Genomic DNA, 20,273 nt, shown 5'->3' with positions numbered 1-20,273 from the left:
GACCATTAAGTCTGGTCTTTTTACTAGAATTTGAGTTCTGCACCCCACTTTTCTCCTGCTCCATCAGGTGCTCTCTGTTGTGTTCCCTGTCGGGGCGGTCACTGGTGGTAGCCGTGCACCATCTAGTTCTTCTGGTCTCAGGCTGATGGATTCTCTGGTTTATGCGGCCCTTTCTGTCTCTTGGGCCTCTTCTGTCTTTGGTCTTCTTCTTTGTTAAGTGAACCTGTCATTATAGTCTGTTGTAAGGTGCTAACTCCCTCTGAGTATCTGTCCCCTGATGGAAAAGATTCTTGACTAACCATTGCTTATTTTATCCTCATTAGTAGGCCTTGTTACAGTCATGATACAAATAGTCTGCAAGGGTGGTGTGTATCTATCAATTATACACATTTCTCCACAAGTCTGCTTATCCTTGCATAAATCATTTGCCCCATTTTGATCATTGTTCAATCAGGACAACTTTTCCACCTAAACAGCAAGACCAGTGAAGGGTCAGCCCTTCAGCTACAGCACCAGAGTGAGTAATACTGACGTTCACTGAAGTTGTACATTTTGAACTTAAAAGCACAAATAATGCCACAATGCCCATTATTCGTTAAGGGCTTTATAGTTTACTAAATACTCAATATCTATTATCTTAGTCCTCACAACTACCTTTTAAGAGAGAGAGTATGGTATTCAATGTTTAAAAATGAGAAAACTGACATGTGTCACATAGCAAGCTAGTGGCCAATCAGAAACTCAAATCTATGTATTTACTCATAATACTGTGGTTTTTCCAATGTATCTTTGTCAATATGAACATATCTCAAGAGATGTATTAAAAATATAAGCATGTAATATACTTTGTTCACTCAGAATCTGTTTAAAGACCAGTGTTGTGCAATTGTAAAGGATGTGGATAAATCTAATTGTTTATCAAATTCTAAAAACTTAAACTAGGGTAAGCCTTTGGAATTCTGAAAGGGTGAAGTTGAGAATTACTACTTCATATGTCAGGTGGTGCAAAAGATTTGGAAAAGCTTTAGATAGATAAATGAAAAATTGTTTTTTAATCAGTGACTAAGGAAATTTAAGATACTTTGGGCATCTTTAAATGTACTCTTGGTACTAGTGTTCATTTGAATGGTATACAGAATGACTCATTTGCTGAATTGAGTGGCAGCATCTTTTTTTTTCTTGTTTTTATTAAACAGCAATCACCGAGGAGACACTCTGTGTTGGCTTAGCCAGAGTTGGAGCTGAGGACCAGAAAATTGCAGCAGGCACTTTACAGCAAATGTGTACTGTGGACTTGGGAGGACCATTACATTCTTTGATTATCACAGGAGGCAGCATGCATCCTCTGGAGATTGAGATGCTAAGTCTGTTTTCCGTACTGGAAGATACCTCAGAATCTCAAAGCATTGATGGCCTCTGAACATAGACATTTTCTATTGCCTGTTGTTAATTTCTTTCATATATACATGTACACATATTTGTATAAAAATTAGACAGGTCCTTAGGTTTGCCTGATAAGTATAAAACACGTAACCAGGAAGAAAGAAGTTGACTCAACAATGCTTGGTTTCCTGTGGCAGTGAGTTTTTTCCCTATGATATCATCAGCTGTTGCTGCTGTTTTGGCAGCTTTTCAGGACGTAAACACATGGAGCAGACCAAGTCAGAAAATTGATAGACATCCAGAGACAGAGTCATTTTAAAAGCAGTTTTTACTTAAATGAAACTGGTTTATACAAGGTGGTTTGCTTGTAGTCAGACTATAACTTTGTGAGGTAACTGGAATGTGAGTCACTTTGTTTTAACCAAAAGTCCCAGTTTTAGAGGATAAAAAAGGAGTGACAAGAAAAGCAAATAAAAGACGGGTAACAGTTCACATATTGTTTTTGTAATTTTCTTTTTTCTTAAAATCAGCTGTCCTGACTGTAAGAGGAGTTGTCCTGACAGAGTTTGGTGGTGGTGGTGGTGGTGTTAGGTGCTGTCAGGTCAGTTCCTACTCAGGTGACCCCATGTACAACAGAACAAAACGCTGCCTGGTCCTGCGCCATCCGCACAGTCGTTGCTACGTTTAAGCCCGTTGTTGCAGCCACTGTGTCAGTCCAGTTGGTGTGAGTGCATATAAACTGTGGTGGGAAAAGTAAGTCTCCACCAACAGTCCTGCTTTCTTAAAGCTCAGCTGAGTACATGACACCCTTCTGAACTGGCTTTTCTTGTTTAGCTGACATCTAAATTATGTGGTTCATATTCTGCTGTATTTGGAGGTTATATAACTGTTGAATTATAAATGTTCAACCAGCCATGTACAGTTATTGTTTGGATTTAAATAGCATCTTCTGCGTCCAACCTGACAAATGGAAAACTTGCTGACTACCGGTACACAGTAAAATTTTTAAAAATTTAAGTTTGAAGACAACAGTGGATTTTTCAAGATTTATCACATCACTTAACTCAGTTAATATACCATTAATATATGCAACTAGTCACCATCTTACTAGTTTTAAATAACACACCATTTATTATATTTTATAACCTCAGAGTTTTATACTTTTTGTCAGTTCAGAACAGGAATAACTTTGCTGTAGGGTAATTCAGGAAGCCCTGGTGGCATAGTGGTTAAATGCTCGGCTGCTAATCGAAAGGTCGGAGATTCGAACCCACCAGCCACTCCATGGGAGAAGGATGTGGCGGTCCACTTCTGTAAAGATTACAGTCTTGGAAACCTATGGGGCAGTTCTGCTGGATCCTGTAGGGTCGCTGTGAGACCCAGTCGACAGCAGTGGGTTTGGTTTATAGGCTAGTTCAGTTAGTCTGAATCTGAATGTTTCCATGACCAGATCAGCTTATCTGACCTCTTTGTTCAGTAAATTCTTTGGAAGCCAGGCAGAGACTTCCTTGGAGCATCAATTAGCTAGAGATTATTTATTAATTTGACTTATTTAAGATAGAAGATATTTTAATATATATGAAGCATTTCATTTTCAATCTGTTGGGCACAAAAGGAGAGAGAGCCAGAGACAATGAAGTACTAGTTCTGTATTATTGTCTTCTGAGATGTTAAACCAAACATTTAAAAATTATAAAATCAAGGAGTTCTGGTTTGAATAATGGTAGAATAGCTTATAGTGGACAAATCCTCCTAATTATAAACTCTGGACAAAATAAGCAGTTATTAAAGGCACTGGGGAGTGACCAAAAGCAGGGTGAGAACCATGCTCATATGGATTTTCCCCTTAGGACATTCCCCAGTCTTCCTGGTGGGGGCAGCTAGAACGCAAGAGAAAGCAGCAGTCTTAATGGCTTGAGATGTTAGGGAATGGAATTGGGGGCTGCGCAGCTACTAACCAAAAGGTTGGTGGTTCGAACCCACCAGCCGCTCCACAAGAGAAAAGGCGTGGTGACCTGCTACCATAAAGATTACAGCCTAGGAAACCCTATGGTGCAGTTCTACTGTGTCCTATAAATTTTTGTGGTACTTTGTATGTTGATTTTGTATTGTAGCTTGGACACTTTGAATATTACGAGATTCTGTGTCTTGTTTAAATTTTATGGAGATTGTCTTATCTTTTTGTTTTAACAGGCAGTCAGCCTGTTAGGTTCAGGATGCAATTTCTAATCCACCTTTTGTTGGCTGTGATTCCAGTGTCAGTTCAGTTTTCACAGCCTTTGCAATTCTCTGGATCTCTCTTGGGTTTGTGCCATCCAGTCTGGTAGGCAGTACAGGCATACCTCAGAGATATTGCGGGTTCGGTTCAAGACCACCTCAGTATAATGAATGTTGCAATAAAGCAAGTCACAAGAAATGTTAGGTTGCCCAGTGCATATAATAGTTATGTTTACACTATACTGTAGTCTATTATGAGTTGAAATTGACCCAACGATAACGGATTTGGTTTTTGGTTTGGTAGTCTATAAGTGTGCAATAGTATTATACCTAAAGAAAACAATGTGCATACCTTAATTAAAAAATACTTTATTGCTAAAAATGCTAACCATCATTTGAGCATTCATCAAGTCATAATCTTTTTGCTGGTGGAGGGTCTTGCCTCAATGTTGATGGCTGCTGACTGATCAGGGTGCCAGGTTGGGGTGGCTGTGGCAATTTCTTAAGACAACAGTGAAATTTGCCGCACCGATTAACTTTCTTTCACGAAAAATTTCTCTGTAGCATGTGATGCTGTTTGATAGCATTTTACCCACAGTAGAACTTCTTTCAAAATTGGAGTCAGTCCTCTCAAACCCTGCCATTGCTTTATCAGGTAAGTTTATGTAATATTCTAAATCCTTTGTCATTTCAACAGTGTTCACAGCATCTTCACCAGGAGTAGATTCCATCTCAGGAAACCACTTTCTTTGCTCATCCATAAGAAGCAACTCTTCATCCATTAAAGTTTTCTCATGAGATTGCAGCAATTCAGTCACATCTTCAGGCTCCACTTCTAATTCTCTTGCTGTTTCCTTCCACTACATCTGCAGTTACTTCCTCCACTGAAGTCTTGAACCCCTCAAAGTCATCCATGAGGGTTGGTATTTTGACCTCCTCCCATGAATCACGAATGTTCTTAATGGCATCTAGGATAGTGAATCCTTTCCAGAAGGTTTTCAGTTTATTTTGCCCAGATCCATTAGAGGAACCGCTTCTGTGGCAGCTGTAGCCTTACAAAATGTATTTATCAAATAATAAGACTTTAAAGTCGAAATTACTCCTTGATCCATGAGCGTCAGAATGGATGTTGTGTTAGCAGGTATGAAAACAACATTAATCTCCTTCGGTGAACAGGTGCATTGTCAGTGACCAGTAGTATTTTAAAAGGAATCTTTTTTTCTGCGCAGTAGGTCTCATCAGGAGCCCTGGTGGTACGGTGGTTAAGAACTCAGCTGCTAACCAAAAGCTTGGCAGTTCGAATCCACCAGCTGCTGCTATGGGGCAGTTCTACTCTGTCCTAAAGGGTCACTAGTCAGAATCAACTAATTGGCAACAGGTTTGGTTTTTGTTTTGTTTTGTTTTTAGGTATCAACAGTGGGCTTAAAATATCCAGTAAACCATGTTGTAAGCAGATGTGCTGTCATCCAGGTTTTGTTGTTCCGTTTATAGAGCACCGGCAGAGTAGATTTAGCATAATTCTTAAGGGCCATAGGATTTTCAGAATGCTAAATGAGCACTGGAGCCTGGGTGGCACAGTGGTTAAGAGTTCGGCTGCTAACCAAAAGGTTGGTAGTTTGAATCCACCAGTCAGTCACTCCTTGAAAACCCTGGGGCAGTTCTGCTCTGTCCTGTAGTGTTGCTATGAGTCGGAATCGACTCGATGGCAGCAGGTTTGGAAATGAGCATTGGCTTCAACTTAAAGTCACCAGCTGCATTAGCCCCTGACGAGACAGTCTGCCTGTCCTTTGAAGCTTTGAAGTCAGGCGTTGACTTCACTCTAGGTCTGAAAATCCTAGATGGCATCTTCTTCCAGTATAAGGCGGTCTTCATCTACATTGAAAATCTGTTGTTTAATGTAGCCACCTTTGTCAATTATCCTAGCTGGATCTTGTGGATAACCTACTGCAGCTTCTGCATCAGCACTTCCTGCTTCACCTTGTGCTATTATGTTACGGAGACGGCTTCTTTCCTGAAACCTCACAAACCAACCTCTGCTAGTTTCAGACTTTTCTTCTGCAGCTTCCTCACCTCTCTCAGCCTTCACAGAACTGAAGAGAGTTAGGGCCTTGCTCTGGATTAGGCTTTGGTTTAAGGGAGTGTTGCGGCTCGTTTGATCTTCTATCCAGAGCACCAAAACTTCCTCCATATCAGCATTATTGTTCATGTGTTCACTGGAGTAGCACTTTTAATTTCCTTCAAGAACGTTTCCTTTGCATTCACAACTTGGCTAACTGGCGCATGCAAGAGGCCTAGCTTTCAGCCTGTCTTGGCTTTTGATGTGCCTACGTCACTAAGCTTAATCATTTCTAGCTTTTGATTTAAAGTGGAGAGGTGCGACTCTTCCTTTCACTTGAACACTTAGAGGCCATTGTAGGGTTATGAACTGGCCTAATTTCAATATTGGTGTATCTCAGGGCGTAGGGAGGCCCGAGGAGAGAGAGAGATGAGGGAACGGCCAGTGGGCGGAGCAGTCAGAACACACACAGCATTTATCGATTAAGTACACCATTTTATATAGGCCCAGTTATTGACACCCCAAAATAGTAACATCAAAGACCACTGATCACAGATCACCATAACAGATATAATAATGATGCAGTTTGAAATATCGCGAAAATTACCAAAATGTGACACAGAGACATGAAGTGAGCACATACTGCTGGAAGAACGGCACTAATAGGCTTGCTTGAGGCAGGGTTGCAACAAACCTTCAATTTGTAAGAAAACGCAATATCTGGGAAGCGCAATAAAGCCAGGTATGCTTGTAGTTGTACTGAATAGTTTAATTCTCAAGGTCTTTGGGTATGCTAAGTAGGATCAGATCCAAACATGAATGGCTGGAGGGCAGTCCTTGGAGTTCAGAAACAATTTATGATGTTGATTTCCTGAGCTCCTCCTCTATGATCTCCCCACTGCTTCTGGGTTTCTTGGGCTCCCCTTTTCAGTTATGACCAGAAACTTGCAGTTCTAGTTATTCTATTCCTGTGTCATGCTTCCATGGTTGGGCCTGCATCCTGACCCATGTGGAGGGAGGACAGGAAGAAAAAAGCAGTGGGAGTTTGCTCCACCCTCTTGGAATCATAGCTCCACCAAACAGAAAAATAGCCCTCCCTCAGAGTTTTGGCTCTTTTGGGTTCCCATAGCTGCTTGCCAGCACTGCAAGATTGCCTGGGGGCCGGGGGCAGAAGAGAATGGAGAAAAGGGAAAAAATGGGGGAATTTCCATACTCCCTCTGAACATTAGGTGCTGCCTTTCCTGGTCCTTGGTCTCTTGTAGAGCTCTCTGCATTATAGAGCTGACTTCCAGGATTCCAGCCCCATTAAGTTCAGGTCAAGGAATACTGGAGGCTGCCAATTCACAGATACTTTGAATTCTAGTGTTCTTCCTGGATCTACCTGCTGCTGTTTACTCTTCAGAGTCTTCAGAATAGTTGCTCGATGCGTCCTGTCCAGGTTTGATAGATACATTCAGTGGGAGAGAAAGGGGGAGGTATGCTTATTCCATCTCACCTGGAACTAGAATCTTTTTTTTTTTTTTTTTTTAATGACAATTTCCTATAATATAGTGACAAGATGTTTTTTCCTCTTTTGGATTTAATGTTGCCACTTCTTGGTTTCTCTCCTTTTGACAGTAATGCATTAAAGTAGTATCACTCTCTGGTAAAAACTCTAGTTTAAAGAGTCTTGGTTTTCCTGGAAAGAATACAGGTGACACAATATGTATGTTAAGTATAACAGCCTTTTAGAATACAATATTGGGTATCAGTAATCCACACCTTTTAGGCTAGTTTAAAAAGGTGTCATTAAGGGTATCAAATTAGGAAGTATATGCAAAATACTAAATAATCAAAAAATAGAAGCCTCTTTTACTAAATAACGAGAAAGCCAATGGGAAATCTTTGCTCCAACTAATATAACTACAAATACAGTAAATTTGCCTTGTTTTGAAGTTATGTAGAAACCAATATGATCTGTATCCAAATCATTGCTCAGGGGGAAGTAGTGTGATGCACACACAAGTCAGATAACTCCTGTGGAGCTGAACAATATTCTGATCTAACTTAATGTCTAGGGCGGAAGTGATTATGATTATTTTCACAACTCCAAGCCAGATGGCAGGGTTCTAACTGGTGTGAAACTGTACTTTTGCTTAGATATAAATCTGAATTTCTTGTTTACTTACACAACATTGCCTTTTAAAAATGCTATTTTGTGCTTACATCCAGAAAACACTTCTTGGAATTACTTTGTTTTTAATCCTTTGGCGGTAAAAAGTACAAATCACTTTAACAATCCATACAGAACCGTTTTTCAAAGAGAAGCTCACTTTCATTTTAAAAAGCATAATTAATGCATTTCTTTCAATAAATTTTGATTGCCTATTCCACTAGACTGTTACCTTACTGTTAACGTTATTAGTCCTTTTGGTTATAGAAATTTTGCAGATCAAGTTGAGTTGTACATTTAGATGTGGGTAACAAACCTGCTGCCGAGGAGTTGATTCCGACTCATAGAGACCCAATAGGACAGCGTAGAAGTGCCCCATAGGGTTTCCGAGGCTGAAATGTTTATGGAAGCAGACTGCTACATCTCTCTCACGGAGCGGCTGTTGGGTTCAAACTGCGGACCCTTCTGTTAGCAGCCAAGCACTTTGACTACTGCGCCGCCAGGGCTCATTTAATGTGTGTAGCATGTGCTAAACCTGGACTTTAATGGTAGATTTTGTTATTATTTTTTTTAATTTTGAAAGGTTCATGTGGTACAGCTGGATGAGCTCACATAAACTCAAACTACAACTTGGATGAAAACTAGAATCCCATAAAGTGCCGTGTTTTCTTCTTTGTACAGAACAGAAATAGTAAGTTGCTGTCACTCTATCTACGTCTGTTGGACCTGCTCATCCTTGTCTTTGCTGTTTCTCTGGTCTGGACTGATGAAAAGTTTGCTTAATGTAACATCGTGGGTAATGAGATTGGATAAGGAGGGAAGGAAAAGCATTATGAGTATCCAAAATTGTTCCGAAGAATTTGTAACTGATAAGCATTAGGAGCCCTGGTGGCGCAATGGGTAAACGTTTGACTGCTAACCAAAAGGTTGAAGATTCAAACCCCAGTGGCTCCAGGGAGAAAATACCTGGCAATCTGTTCCGGTAAATATTATAGCCTAGAAAACCCTATGGGGCAGTTTACTGTGTTAAATGGGGTCGCTATGAGTTGGACTCGATGGCAGCAGGTTTGGTTGGTTTTGGTGGTGGTGGTTCGGTGCCTTGGAGTCGATTCCAACTCATAGCGACCCTATAGGTCAAAGTAGAACTGCCCCTTAGGGTTTCCAAGGAGTGACTGGTAGATTTGAACTGCCGACCTTTTGGTTAGCTCTCAACTACTGCACCACCAGGGCTCCACATGCAACAGGAAGCCACTAAAGATTTCTGAGCTAAGAGACTGAAAGTGGAAACTGGAAAGTGTACTTACTCTGTCGGTATGCCACAGGGTGGCTTTTGAGGGAAGGAAGGAAAAACTCCAGATGAAGACATTGGGTAGACAAGTACTGTAGTAAATAACTTGCCTAAATCTGTGTGTAAATAGAAAAGGCTGCTGTACAGGGCCGTTGATAGCCTACTGTAGACTGGCCAGAAGCTAATTCCAGAGAACACAGGAAAGGCAGGAGGTTGCTGGCAGGTGCTCTAGAGCTAGCAGGTCAAAGTCCAGTATGCAGGAGGGTTGACAAAAGGTAATCAGGAAGCCAGCTTAGGGGAAATGTTTTTAAAGGGTCTGAGCAAAACTCTGATTCAGCAGAAATTCCTCCTATTTACTGCCGAAGGCCAGAATTTTTTTTTTTTTTTTTGGGGGGGGCTGGCTGGGGAGGGAACTGAAATGGACGTAGCTAAAGCTGGGCATAGAAAGCCAGGTATTCCCAAAGTGATTCTGCTTGCAGACATCATGAAGTCTTAGAATAGGGCAGTGAGAATCAAAGGGTAAATTCAAGATTTCAAATGAAGGAAGGACTTTGTGATAGGGGATTCAGGAAATGGAGGTGTCAAAGCAGTGTTCAGATTTCTAGTAACTGTGTAAGGAATTCTGACATAAATTGATAGCTGAGAAGACATTTGAGTGGAAAAGTGAACTCATTTTTTTCTCTTTGTTGAGTTTGAGATGCTGGTAGTTCTGCCATGGGTGTGAAAAGGAGCTACTGATGGCCTTTGAACAACTTCTGTAAAATAGGGATGGAAATGGTTAGAAAGGAAGTGGAAGCGGAAGCACAGGTAAACCACACGTAAGGAATTTAACAACAGACACATTGAGGATAAAACAGTGTGGCAGAGGTTGATAAGAAGAGGTTGCTTTGGTAAGACTACCTTTGAGAAGATGGGGATGGATGGAGCATGGGGTTTTGTAGAGAAGTAATTTTAAAAAAGAATGACTTCTGACTAGAAGGAAACTTTTGAAAGGATGATAGACGGTCATGCCAAATGCTTCTGTCTTCATTTCACATGAGATGATCCATAAAGACTGGGGCGAGACGAACAATTTGGGGTTAAAGGAAATAATCTCGAAATAAATATGGCAAGATGTGTTTATGAGGTAGGGTGATGAATAAGAGCCTCGATGAGGGTGAAGACATTTCCAAACCTCCTAGCATTCTTCTCTCCTAATGACGTGTGTTTTTTTCCTATCCCTGGGAATCATTCTTCTTTCCCCTTAAGTCCTCTGGAAACTGAATAACACTTAGGTTCACAGTGTTTTTTTCAGTTCATCAAATTGATAAACACAATTCAGGTAAAGATTTTTAAACAAATTTTATTGAAAGAATTTTGATACAGTTGTTCATGATTCCTTTTAAATACATATGAGGTTAAACAAAATACACACACGAATGTCCTCAAGTAGAAAAAAGTGAAATATACATTACAAATTTGCTGTATTGCACTTAAGCAAATTATACTTGGTCACTTTAGTATAGTCAAACCAAATTACAATATAGTCTTTGAACTTTGTAATGGTTAAAGTTTTGTGTCAACTTGGCTAGGCCATGATTATCAGTTGTTTGGCAGATATTATGTAATCATCCTCCATTTTGTGATCTGATGTGAGCAGCCACTCAATTGAAAGCAGAGTTTCCTTGGAGGTGTAGCCTATATCCAATATATATGGATGTTCTGGCAAAGCTCACCCTCTCTCCATCCAGCATCTAATTTGTCATCCTCTGACCTCCAGTTCTTGGGATGTGAGCCAGCAGCCTGCCATCTGACCTGCCGATTTTGGGTATGTCAGCCCCTGCAACCATGTGAGTCAGGAGAAGCCGCCGGCCTGATGCCTGACCCACAGATTTGGGACTTGGCAGCCTTCATCACTGCATGAGCTCTTTCCTTGAGCTAAATCTCTCTATGTATATCTACGCTTCACTGGTTTTACTCCTGTAGAGAACCCAGCCTGAAACAAACTTTGACAGCCTTGCTTTGTACACAGATACTTGTTTAGAAATGTTTTGATGCCATAATCTTCACCTAAGGAATCAAATCCATGTACAAAATTGGCCGTCTGTTTAGAAACCATCAAAAGCAGGGAGGTAAAGTGTTGTAGGGGTGTTTAGAAAAAGTTAAGGGGTTTTGGCAATCTTTCATTCACAGTATTCTGATATAAAAGACGCCATTCTGTTTACTGATAAAGCTCACAGACATTGGGGCAAAAATACCATTTGGGCAGTAATGTCATATAAGTTTGCCGCTATTGGAGGAAGCAGTGGGGTTACCTGACAAATTCTTGACAGGATAAGTCGAGTTCAAAATAGAATCTGCATGGAGGCTTGAAGGCTATGCATGATATGTGATACATAAGCAAAATTCAAATACTAAAATTCAGAATAAAGCTTTTTCCCCCACTGGTATAAAACAGAAGAAGTTCTACAGTAAAAGCAGCAGTGAAAAAAGAAGAAAAATAAGGGAAGAAATCTAGGAAGGCTCTACTAAAATTTAGTATTTGGAGGCGAAAAAAGAAAAAGGTAAAAACTATTTCAGGAAATATGTAAATCAGTTAATGCATACATATAGTGTTGTTTTTATAGCAGCACCTTCAAGAAATACCTCTGAAAGAGCTTTGGATAAGATAATACATCTGGAGATAAATGAAATAGACATGTTATACACAGGTCCTTAAAAGAATATGAATATGGCAATTTTCAATAAAAACACAGGAGACAATGTGGTTTCTGATTTGGCTCCACAAAATATAAAAAAATTCAAGTGACCCAGGTTCCACAGTCCCAGTTTAGCTAAATTCCTGTCCAACAATATGCAAAGTGGATTGAACATTTCTATATATAATCACTGTTCATATATAAAAAGAATGAGCAGCTCTCAGGACTACTTGAAAAAAAAGGCCAAAGTGAACATAATATAAAGTCATTTATTAGTGCAAAAATGCCAAAGAAATGCTGAGATGTCTTAATAAACAGTAAATTACTGGTTTTACCTGTCCCTAACTTTCACTTTGGAACCCTGCTGGCATAGTGGTTAAGAGCTATGGCTGCTAACCAAAAGATCGGCAGTTCGAATCCACCAGGCGCTCCTTGGAAACCGTACGGGGCAGTTCTACCCCATCCTGTAGGGTTGCTGTGGGTTGGAATTGACTCAATGGCAGTGGGTTTGGTAACCTTCACTTTTGTATCCGTTACCATCTACACCAAACACATGTAAGTGTAAATCTAATCAAAGTTTGGGGATAAAAGCATGTATGAGACGAAGACATTCTTTTTTTAAAGCTTTCCAACATCATGATCAAAATTACAAATACTAAATTTTCAAAGCTGTGGAAAGAGTTTGAAGTTGAATATAATTATGTTTAAACAACATCAACAAAAAAACCCACTGCCGTCGAGTTGACTCGGACTTATAGCCACCCTATAGGACAGAGTAGAACTGCCCCATAGGGTTTCCAAGGAGGCGCTGGTGGATTCAAAACTGCCAGCCTTTTGGTTAGCAGCCAAATGCTTAACCACTGCACCACTAGGGCTCCTTCTTCTTTTGAAAAGGTGTGTATCAAACATTATGTTGTATATCATATCCTACTTACCCACTCCTGCAGCACAAAATTATTTGTACTTCTTGGAAAACATTTCCTTAATAAAGTAAGTTACGCTTTCTTGGCCAGTTCAGCTGCTCTATTCATACTGGCACAGAGGGCTCTATCTTTTGAGAGTCAGTCCCTTTAAGAGCTTGCTGTTGATGGGCGCAGCCCAGTCCATTCTGACTCAGGGACTCCATGTGACAGAGTAGAACTGCCCCAGGGCTTTTTTGGCTATAACCTTTACAGAAGCAGAATGCCAGTTCTTACTCCCACAGAGGTACTGGGTGGGTTTGAACCACCTACCTTTGGGTTAGCAGCCAAACACTTAAACACTGCACCACCAGGGTTACTCTGTGTCAATGCAACATTCTACTTTTGTTTCTTTAAAAAGTCTTGAAAGTGCTTAAAGGAACTCTGATTGCTCTTTTTAGTCTCCACAGTTTAAGACCAATGGCAAAGTTAGTACAATAAGCCTAAGAGGACAGAGGGAAAGAATAAGTCTAATAGTGCATAACAACCATTCCTCTATCAGTTTTGTCGTGGTGATTGTTCACTGACTTTATAGGCATCTGTTTTGATCTTTAAAAAGTTGAACAATATAAAATAGTGGTTTGGAGAAAAAGACTGGATTTAGAGTCAATCCCCTACCACTGGTATTCCCCAGGCAAGTAATTTAAATTATCTAGCAACAGCTTCCTGATCTGTAAAATGGGGATAAGAATTAGATAAGAAAATATACTCAAAAATGATCTGTCAAGGGTAGGGAGGGAAAAACACTAAATAGCCAATAGATAAGTGTAACTTTGGTAAAGGGTAAGATAGTACATGATACTGGGGAAGCCAGCACAACTTGTCCAAGGCAAGGTCATGTAAGCACATCCAAACTCCCTGAGGGGCCAAATTACTGGGCTGAGGGCTGTGGGGACCATGGTCTTGGGAAACACCTAGCTCAATTGGCATAACATAGTTTATAAAGCAAATGTTCTACATTCTACTTTGGTGAGTAGCATCTGGGGTCTTAAAAGCTTAACAGCCATCTAAGATACTCCAGTGGTCTCACCCCGTCTAGAGCAAGGGAGAATGAAGAAGACCAAAGTCACAAGGGAAAGATTAGTCCAAAGGACTAATGGACCACAACTACCACAGCCTCCACCAGACTCAATCCAGCACAGCTAGATGGTGCCCGGCTACCACCACTGACTGTTCTGACAGGGAATACAACAGAGGGTCCTGGACAGAGGTGGAGAAAAATACAGAACAAAATTCTAACTCACAAAAAAAGACCAGACTACTGGCCTGACAGACTGTTGAAACCCCGAGAGTATGACCCCTGAACACCCTTTTAGCTCATTACTGGAGTCACTCCTGAGGTTCACCCTTCAGCCAAAGATTAGACAGGCCCATAAAACGAGACTAAAGGGGCATACCACCTCAGGGGCAAGGATGAGAAGATAGGAAGGGATAAGCTGCTAATGGGGAGCCCAAGGTCGAGAAGGGGAGAATGTTGACATGTCGTGGGGTTGGCAACCAATGTCACAAAACAATATGTATTGTTTGATGAGAAGCTAGTTTGCTCTGTAAACCTTCATCTAATAGTATAAAAAAAACCTGTCAATCATAAAAGTATGCAAATGTTAATTAGTACAAATTCTTTAATAGAAATACTGTGAGTGTTAAATGTGATAATATAAAAAAAGCTACAGAAGTACCTGGCACATAAATGCTTAATATAGCTTATTCCCCACCCTTTCTGCAATTAGGAAATTATTAAATATAAACCCAAGACGCCCTCATCAAAAAGACTCATATCCATTTGGCCTTTAAATAGAACTATAAATTTAAACTTCTTTTCTGCAGTAACTTTTTTGATACATAATTTTTCATTGTATTTGAGTCTGTCTTGATACTATTGTAAAGATTTGAATCAATAAAGCTTTGGACGGATCATGACTTCAAACAATCTTCTTGCATTGATAAAACTTTTAATCAATGTTTTCAAAGAAAAATTCCTTTTAACAAAGTTCTAGAGTTGGAAAATAATTTGAAGACAGTTAACAAAAGAAAAAAGAAAAAGTTTAATTTTCCCAAGGTAATGCTTTCATGAAGAGTTAACAGTTTAGCATCTGGAATTCTAACAGACTTCAAAATTTTAACCTTTTGAATTAAAAGATTTGTTTTGTTTAATGCCCAACTCTGCATGGCTCTGAGAATAATTTAAAAATGAAAAGGCTCTTTAGTGACTGAAAACTATAGTAGCAACACTGAAATGATATGATCTGTGAATTAGCCTAGTTCCTAAAAGGTACGAATTTACAGAATATAAACAAAATAAACTAAGCAATCCTTATATTGGATTTAGCCTTGTACAATTTAACAGAAAAATTAAAAGGATTATAAATTAAAAGCATCCAATGTACAGATGTCATTTTTTTTAAATTGGGAACTGTTTTCACAAGAGAAAAAAGTAAAAAAAAATTATAGTATCTTTCATTAAGAATATTATATTCTAAACCTTATAATTCCACATGAAAAATGAGACAATAAAACTCCATTAGCAAGTGCCTTAATGTACCAAAAATGGAGGTCCGGTGTCCTTTATTTATAAATGACTTTTACATTTACAGAAAGAGAGAGATTATACTGGAGAGGCAGCACAATAAAGTAGAAGGAACTCTAGACTTGGAGTCAGAAGACCTGGATTATATAGTCTTGTCTTGTTCACTAATTACATCTGTCACCTTGAGTATACGACTTTTTGGGGCTTTGATTTTTTCATCTGTAAAAGAGAGGTCAAACTAGACTGCTTTTAAGGACAGTCCCCCCATTAGATGGAAAATTTTCAATTAGGAAATTTAAATATTGTTGTTCTTAAATCTCAGTTATATAACAGGATGCTACCATATTAGTAATCTCTATAAAAACTGAATTTATTATTCCATAGCAGGTAAAATCATTAGCTAGAACTGTGATCAACTGCTTTTTGTGTCAATGATTTGGCTGTTTTACAAAGGTGGTTTTCTATCAGCACGAAAGTCACAGTATTTTGGCTATTGGTATACATAAACTTTGAAGAATGCGGAAACGTTCTGCTTACAAGGGAAATCACAATGGCAATAAACGTCTGTTACAACTTCCTTACACTGGTGCTGCAGAAGACAGCATCGGGATGACAGCATGAGGAACACCGAACTACAGATAAACTAGATACAGGTAGTCCCCAACTTACGACAGGGTTCTGCTCCAATGACTCCATTTTAAGTCAGTTCTGAGTCAAATATCTCATTTTTTTTTAAGCTTTCATTATTCCTGCCTTTTATTACCAGTATCTTTATAAATCTGATCTTTGAACATTTGCAAGTGAATATCTGAAAATGATTAACACCAGCAAACTACGCGCAGCAGCACTGAGGTACATATTACTAACGAGAAGATGTACAAAAACAGTTTGCTGTAACTTGAGTATGTCGTTAAGTCAAAGACTACCTGTACAGCCCTTCACAAAGATACCCTTGAGAGTTAGCAAAAATAAGGAAGTTGTGCATATATTAAGCCCTTCACCTTGACTGATAATCTAGGTTTAAAAAACAAAATTAGTACAGGTATATTTCTGTTTGGGGAAGTTTACCTGGCAAGGTAAACTTTCCCCAAGCAATATACATTTGTTCTCCACACAATATTTTGGTTTTTAAAATATTACTAAAATTAAACTCAAATAAATGATTTTTGGGGGGGAGGTCAAGAGTGAGCCCAACAATAGGGACATTCCAAATTTATTGTATAGTAATAGGTAATATTCCTCAGTGAAATTACCTGATTTAGTAACAAACTGGTGCAAGAACACTGATAACGACAAAGTATTTCCTAAGAGTGAGAAAAGAGTTGTTTTTTCTCAGACTGATTTTTTACTGCTGCACACACTGTCAGTTAAAGCATAAATGTAACACTAGACTGCTGAATATGAGCTGGCAATCTCCTGTAACAAGTGAAAAATTATAGAGTTTCATACATGTTTAATACGCTGTATACCTTATCAAAGAAAAATAAACATACTCTTGCAATTGTGTACTGAGAGTACAGCTAAATGAAGTGATACATATTTTGACAAAAACTTCACTTGGAATGCAAGGCTCAGTGAAAGGCAGAATCAGTTCTTTAAAACTCACTGATAAATTTTACAGACCAGTGCAAGTATTATGTGACATAGTACAATTACACAAAATTAGTTTTTAAAGGCACACACCCCAAATCCTTGCCTTCCCCCCCTTCCTCTAGACCTGTTACTTTCTGTAATATGCCAAAACCCACACAGTACCCCAGGGTTCCATAAAGCACGTAGGGGCTGCAAACTTTCAAGTGATTACTTAACACTTGTAATGAAAAAGCAGTGCCATTATCAGAACATTTCCTTTTATACTTTCCCTCCCAAAAGATCTCAACAATTGTTTAATCAAACACATTCTACTGCAGGAATTCTTAGCTTTAGAACTTCCTGGCAATAAGCAAAATGTTTTGAAAATACAACTTAATCTGCAAAAAGTAGACTACTGACAGCTTGAGGCAATCTGCAGCAGTTTAGAAAAGTACGAACAAAGTGGTACAGTTTTCCTAACTCAGAATAGTTCATAAATTGTAGGTCAGAGATAGGGAGAAAAGATACTCTAAAACTTAGATAAAATTGACAGCTGTTTCTGCCAAATCGGTGAAAAAGTGCTTATTATAAATCTACAGTCTTAACAATCATTTCCATCCTGCAGGCTTCCCCCACAATAATTTCAGTTTTTAAAGTTAAAAGGGAATATACATTGTGATAAAATAAAATATGAGAAAAATATTTATCCAGATCAGTATTTCTTTATAAAATATGGAGTCTTTAAGTAGCGTGTTCAAGAAGCACTTGTCACCTCAAATTGAAATTTTATTTCTCAAATACACAAGAACCTAGAAAACCAACTTATCATATACTATTAAGATACCTGTGTTAGGAAGAGTTTTGCGTCACCACATTTGCTCCATACCAGCAATAGTTCAAACAGTAAAATGCTTCTTTGGGATTCCTGAAAGCTGTCTGTGCAAAGCTTGCACAGGAAAACAAAATTGTATGACGTGGCAGTTGAAGAATGAAAAAGCAAAATAACATTGTCACAACCATATTTGCCTTCAGTCTACCTGGCCTTTTCCTTTCATCCATAAAATAAAATCCATAAAAACAGCAAGGAAAGATATAGGAAACTTTATCATAGATACATAAGCTTTTATAGAAATTTGGAATTTAACAAATGTTTAAGTCAAAACAACTTTTTGTATAACAGACACATTTGCAAGGTTCTGAAAACACAGTCCACGAAGTAATTTAATGTGATAACTGAATTTGTTTTAAAAAGCAAAATAACACCTTTTATTTTTTGATAAGCTAAAATAAAAGGAAAGTTTTTATACATCTGAACCTATGCTGGATGTATACACACAAAAAAATCTGTATACATCACTAGCAAGAGTCTTATTCTGTATAGATTACAGAGTACCCATTTTAAAAAAAGACACACATATGACCTTGGATGGTACATTTCTTTGCTGGCAAATACATTTTCTGATACAAAGGCACTTTGAAAACCCAATATGGTTTGGTTCATAAGTTTGCAAAGTACAAACAATTTTACAAACATATGATTACACTGAAAAACGTCAACAATTGTGACTTCACATATAAAACAGATTTCCACTTTTTTTTTTAAATAACACTAGTTTTGTGGGAATGAAAGCAGTGGTTTTGAGCAGCTTCAGTGAAGACATTACAGATGATTGGAGGCCCACAGTCTGAATTTCCTACTAGCTGGGGAGAAGAGGTGGGGATGGAAGGGTGCAGGATGGAAAAAAAAAAAAACAAACAAAAACCAACACCCTGGAACAAAATCAGAAACCTCAGAAATCAAAATGGCTTGAAGGGAACAGCACAAATGACAAGACCAAAAGTCCAGGAGAAATCCTTTTCATTCTCATCCCTTAGCTGTGAACTCCCAGCAGAGCACAGATGACTGACTCTACCTGGTCTAGTTGGTGCTGGGGAGTTGTAGCGATGATCTCTGTACTTCAAAAAGCTGGGTACAATGTTTTAGATTGTACAGTGCCAGAAAAATTTGGTCCAAAAAACAGCATAATTTCTTCTCCTTCACTACATGGCTGCAAAGTCGATCTGTACATAAAGCTGTCTCACTCCAGCCTAAAAAGTTAAAAAAAAAATAAATAAATAAGAAAATCAAGCCAGTAACAGACTATGTATTTCAGAAAAATAGTAGAAAAATCTAATTTTTTGAATATGGAAAGAATTATTTCTCTATCTCACCTCTGGGAAGTAATTCTTCTGTTATCCATCATAAAACATTAGAAAATTATTTTAGAAACAAGTGTATTCATAAATTGCAAAACAGTCTCCATTTATCACTACAAAAGTGACATTTATAAAAATGTGGTTATCCATCCACCATCGTGCTTGACTGGTTTCCAACTAAATAAAATCAACACATCAACCTAGTCTAAATCCTCCTATGATAAATGATTAGTAAACATTTTAATAACTGTAACCATCTATTGGTTAATCATTTTATATTCCAATTCCTCTCCTTAATTTTGGAAATAAGCTTGCCATTCAAGGACATTGCTCCCAGGATGGTCCCCTATCTTTCCTGGATTATCGATTTTTCCCTCCCTACTGGATTGTTTCTATTAGCATACAAACATACTGTAATTCCTCCTGTTTTAAAAAAGCCTTCACTCAACCCACATTCCCTTCTGGCTACAGTCCTATTGAACTCATTTCAGCCAAACTTTTGGCTCTCACCACTTCCCCAAACTGTCTGTCAGGGTCACCTCCAAGCTGTTTATACCCATGCTCAATTCTCAGTCCTCATCTTACTACTTACTCTATGAGCAATAACACAGACGATCACTCCCTCCTACTCACTTTCTTTCCTCCTGGCTTCCATGGAATACTCATTTGGTTGTCCCTTTACCTCACTTGCCTCTCTTTCACAATCTCTTTTGCTGGTTTTCTTCCTTCTATCTTTGAACACTAAACACTGAACTACCCAAAGGCTCAGTCCTCAGAACACCAGATCTCATCTAGTATCCAGACTAAGTACCATCCACCTGCTCCAAAATCAGAAACCCACTGCTATAGTGTCCCCCTGGGACTCACAGTGACCCTGTGGGACAGAGTAGAACTGCCCTACAGGGTTTCCAAGGCTGTAAATCTTCCCAGAAGGAGACTGCCACATCTTTCACTGCTCACACCTCCCCAATTTACATCTCCAGGCTGAACTCACTCCCTCAACTCAAGTCTTGTAAATCAACCATCTACTTGGCAGTTCAACATAGCCAAATTGAATTCTTTATCTTCTCCCCTCAAACATGTTGATCCTGTGGTCTTCTACGGCTCAATTCTAACCTTAATATTGCTCAACTTAAAGACCTTTTTTTTCCCCTCATACCCAATATCCAATCCGTTAGCAAATTCTGTTAGCCTTACCTTCAAAATACACATACCCAGACCACTTTACATCACCTCCATTGCTAC

General features: G+C 38.8%; 2 protein-coding genes across 3 annotated transcripts in view; one reads left to right on the top strand and one right to left on the bottom strand.

Annotated features, from left to right (window-relative positions):
• The window catches only part of DPH5 (diphthamide biosynthesis 5), a 44,168-nt gene extending 39,929 nt beyond the window's left edge, over positions 1-4,239 (top strand). The window contains exons 8-9 of one of the 2 annotated variants that reach the window (XM_023739999.1): positions 455-517; positions 1,197-4,239. In XM_023739999.1, the coding sequence (XP_023595767.1) occupies positions 455-517; positions 1,197-1,420 (287 nt within the window). In that variant the 3' untranslated portion in view covers positions 1,421-4,239. The remainder of the gene's footprint in view (positions 1-454; positions 518-1,196) is intronic. The other variant, XM_004385728.2, reaches the window with a different exon arrangement.
• Positions 4,240-14,190: 9,951 nt separating this feature from the next.
• Positions 14,191-20,273, bottom strand: part of SLC30A7 (solute carrier family 30 member 7) — an 88,076-nt gene continuing 81,993 nt past the window's right edge. The window contains exon 11 of the mRNA XM_004385727.2: positions 14,191-18,920. Within this exon, the coding sequence (XP_004385784.1) occupies positions 18,873-18,920 (48 nt within the window). The 3' untranslated portion in view covers positions 14,191-18,872. The remainder of the gene's footprint in view (positions 18,921-20,273) is intronic.

This window comes from Trichechus manatus, unplaced genomic scaffold, assembly GCF_000243295.1.
Source record: "Trichechus manatus latirostris isolate Lorelei unplaced genomic scaffold, TriManLat1.0 scaffold00144, whole genome shotgun sequence".
NCBI lineage: Eukaryota > Metazoa > Chordata > Mammalia > Sirenia > Trichechidae > Trichechus > Trichechus manatus.
The sequence above is the reverse complement of the archived record's forward strand: the minus strand, read 5'-3'. Positions and strand labels throughout refer to the sequence as shown.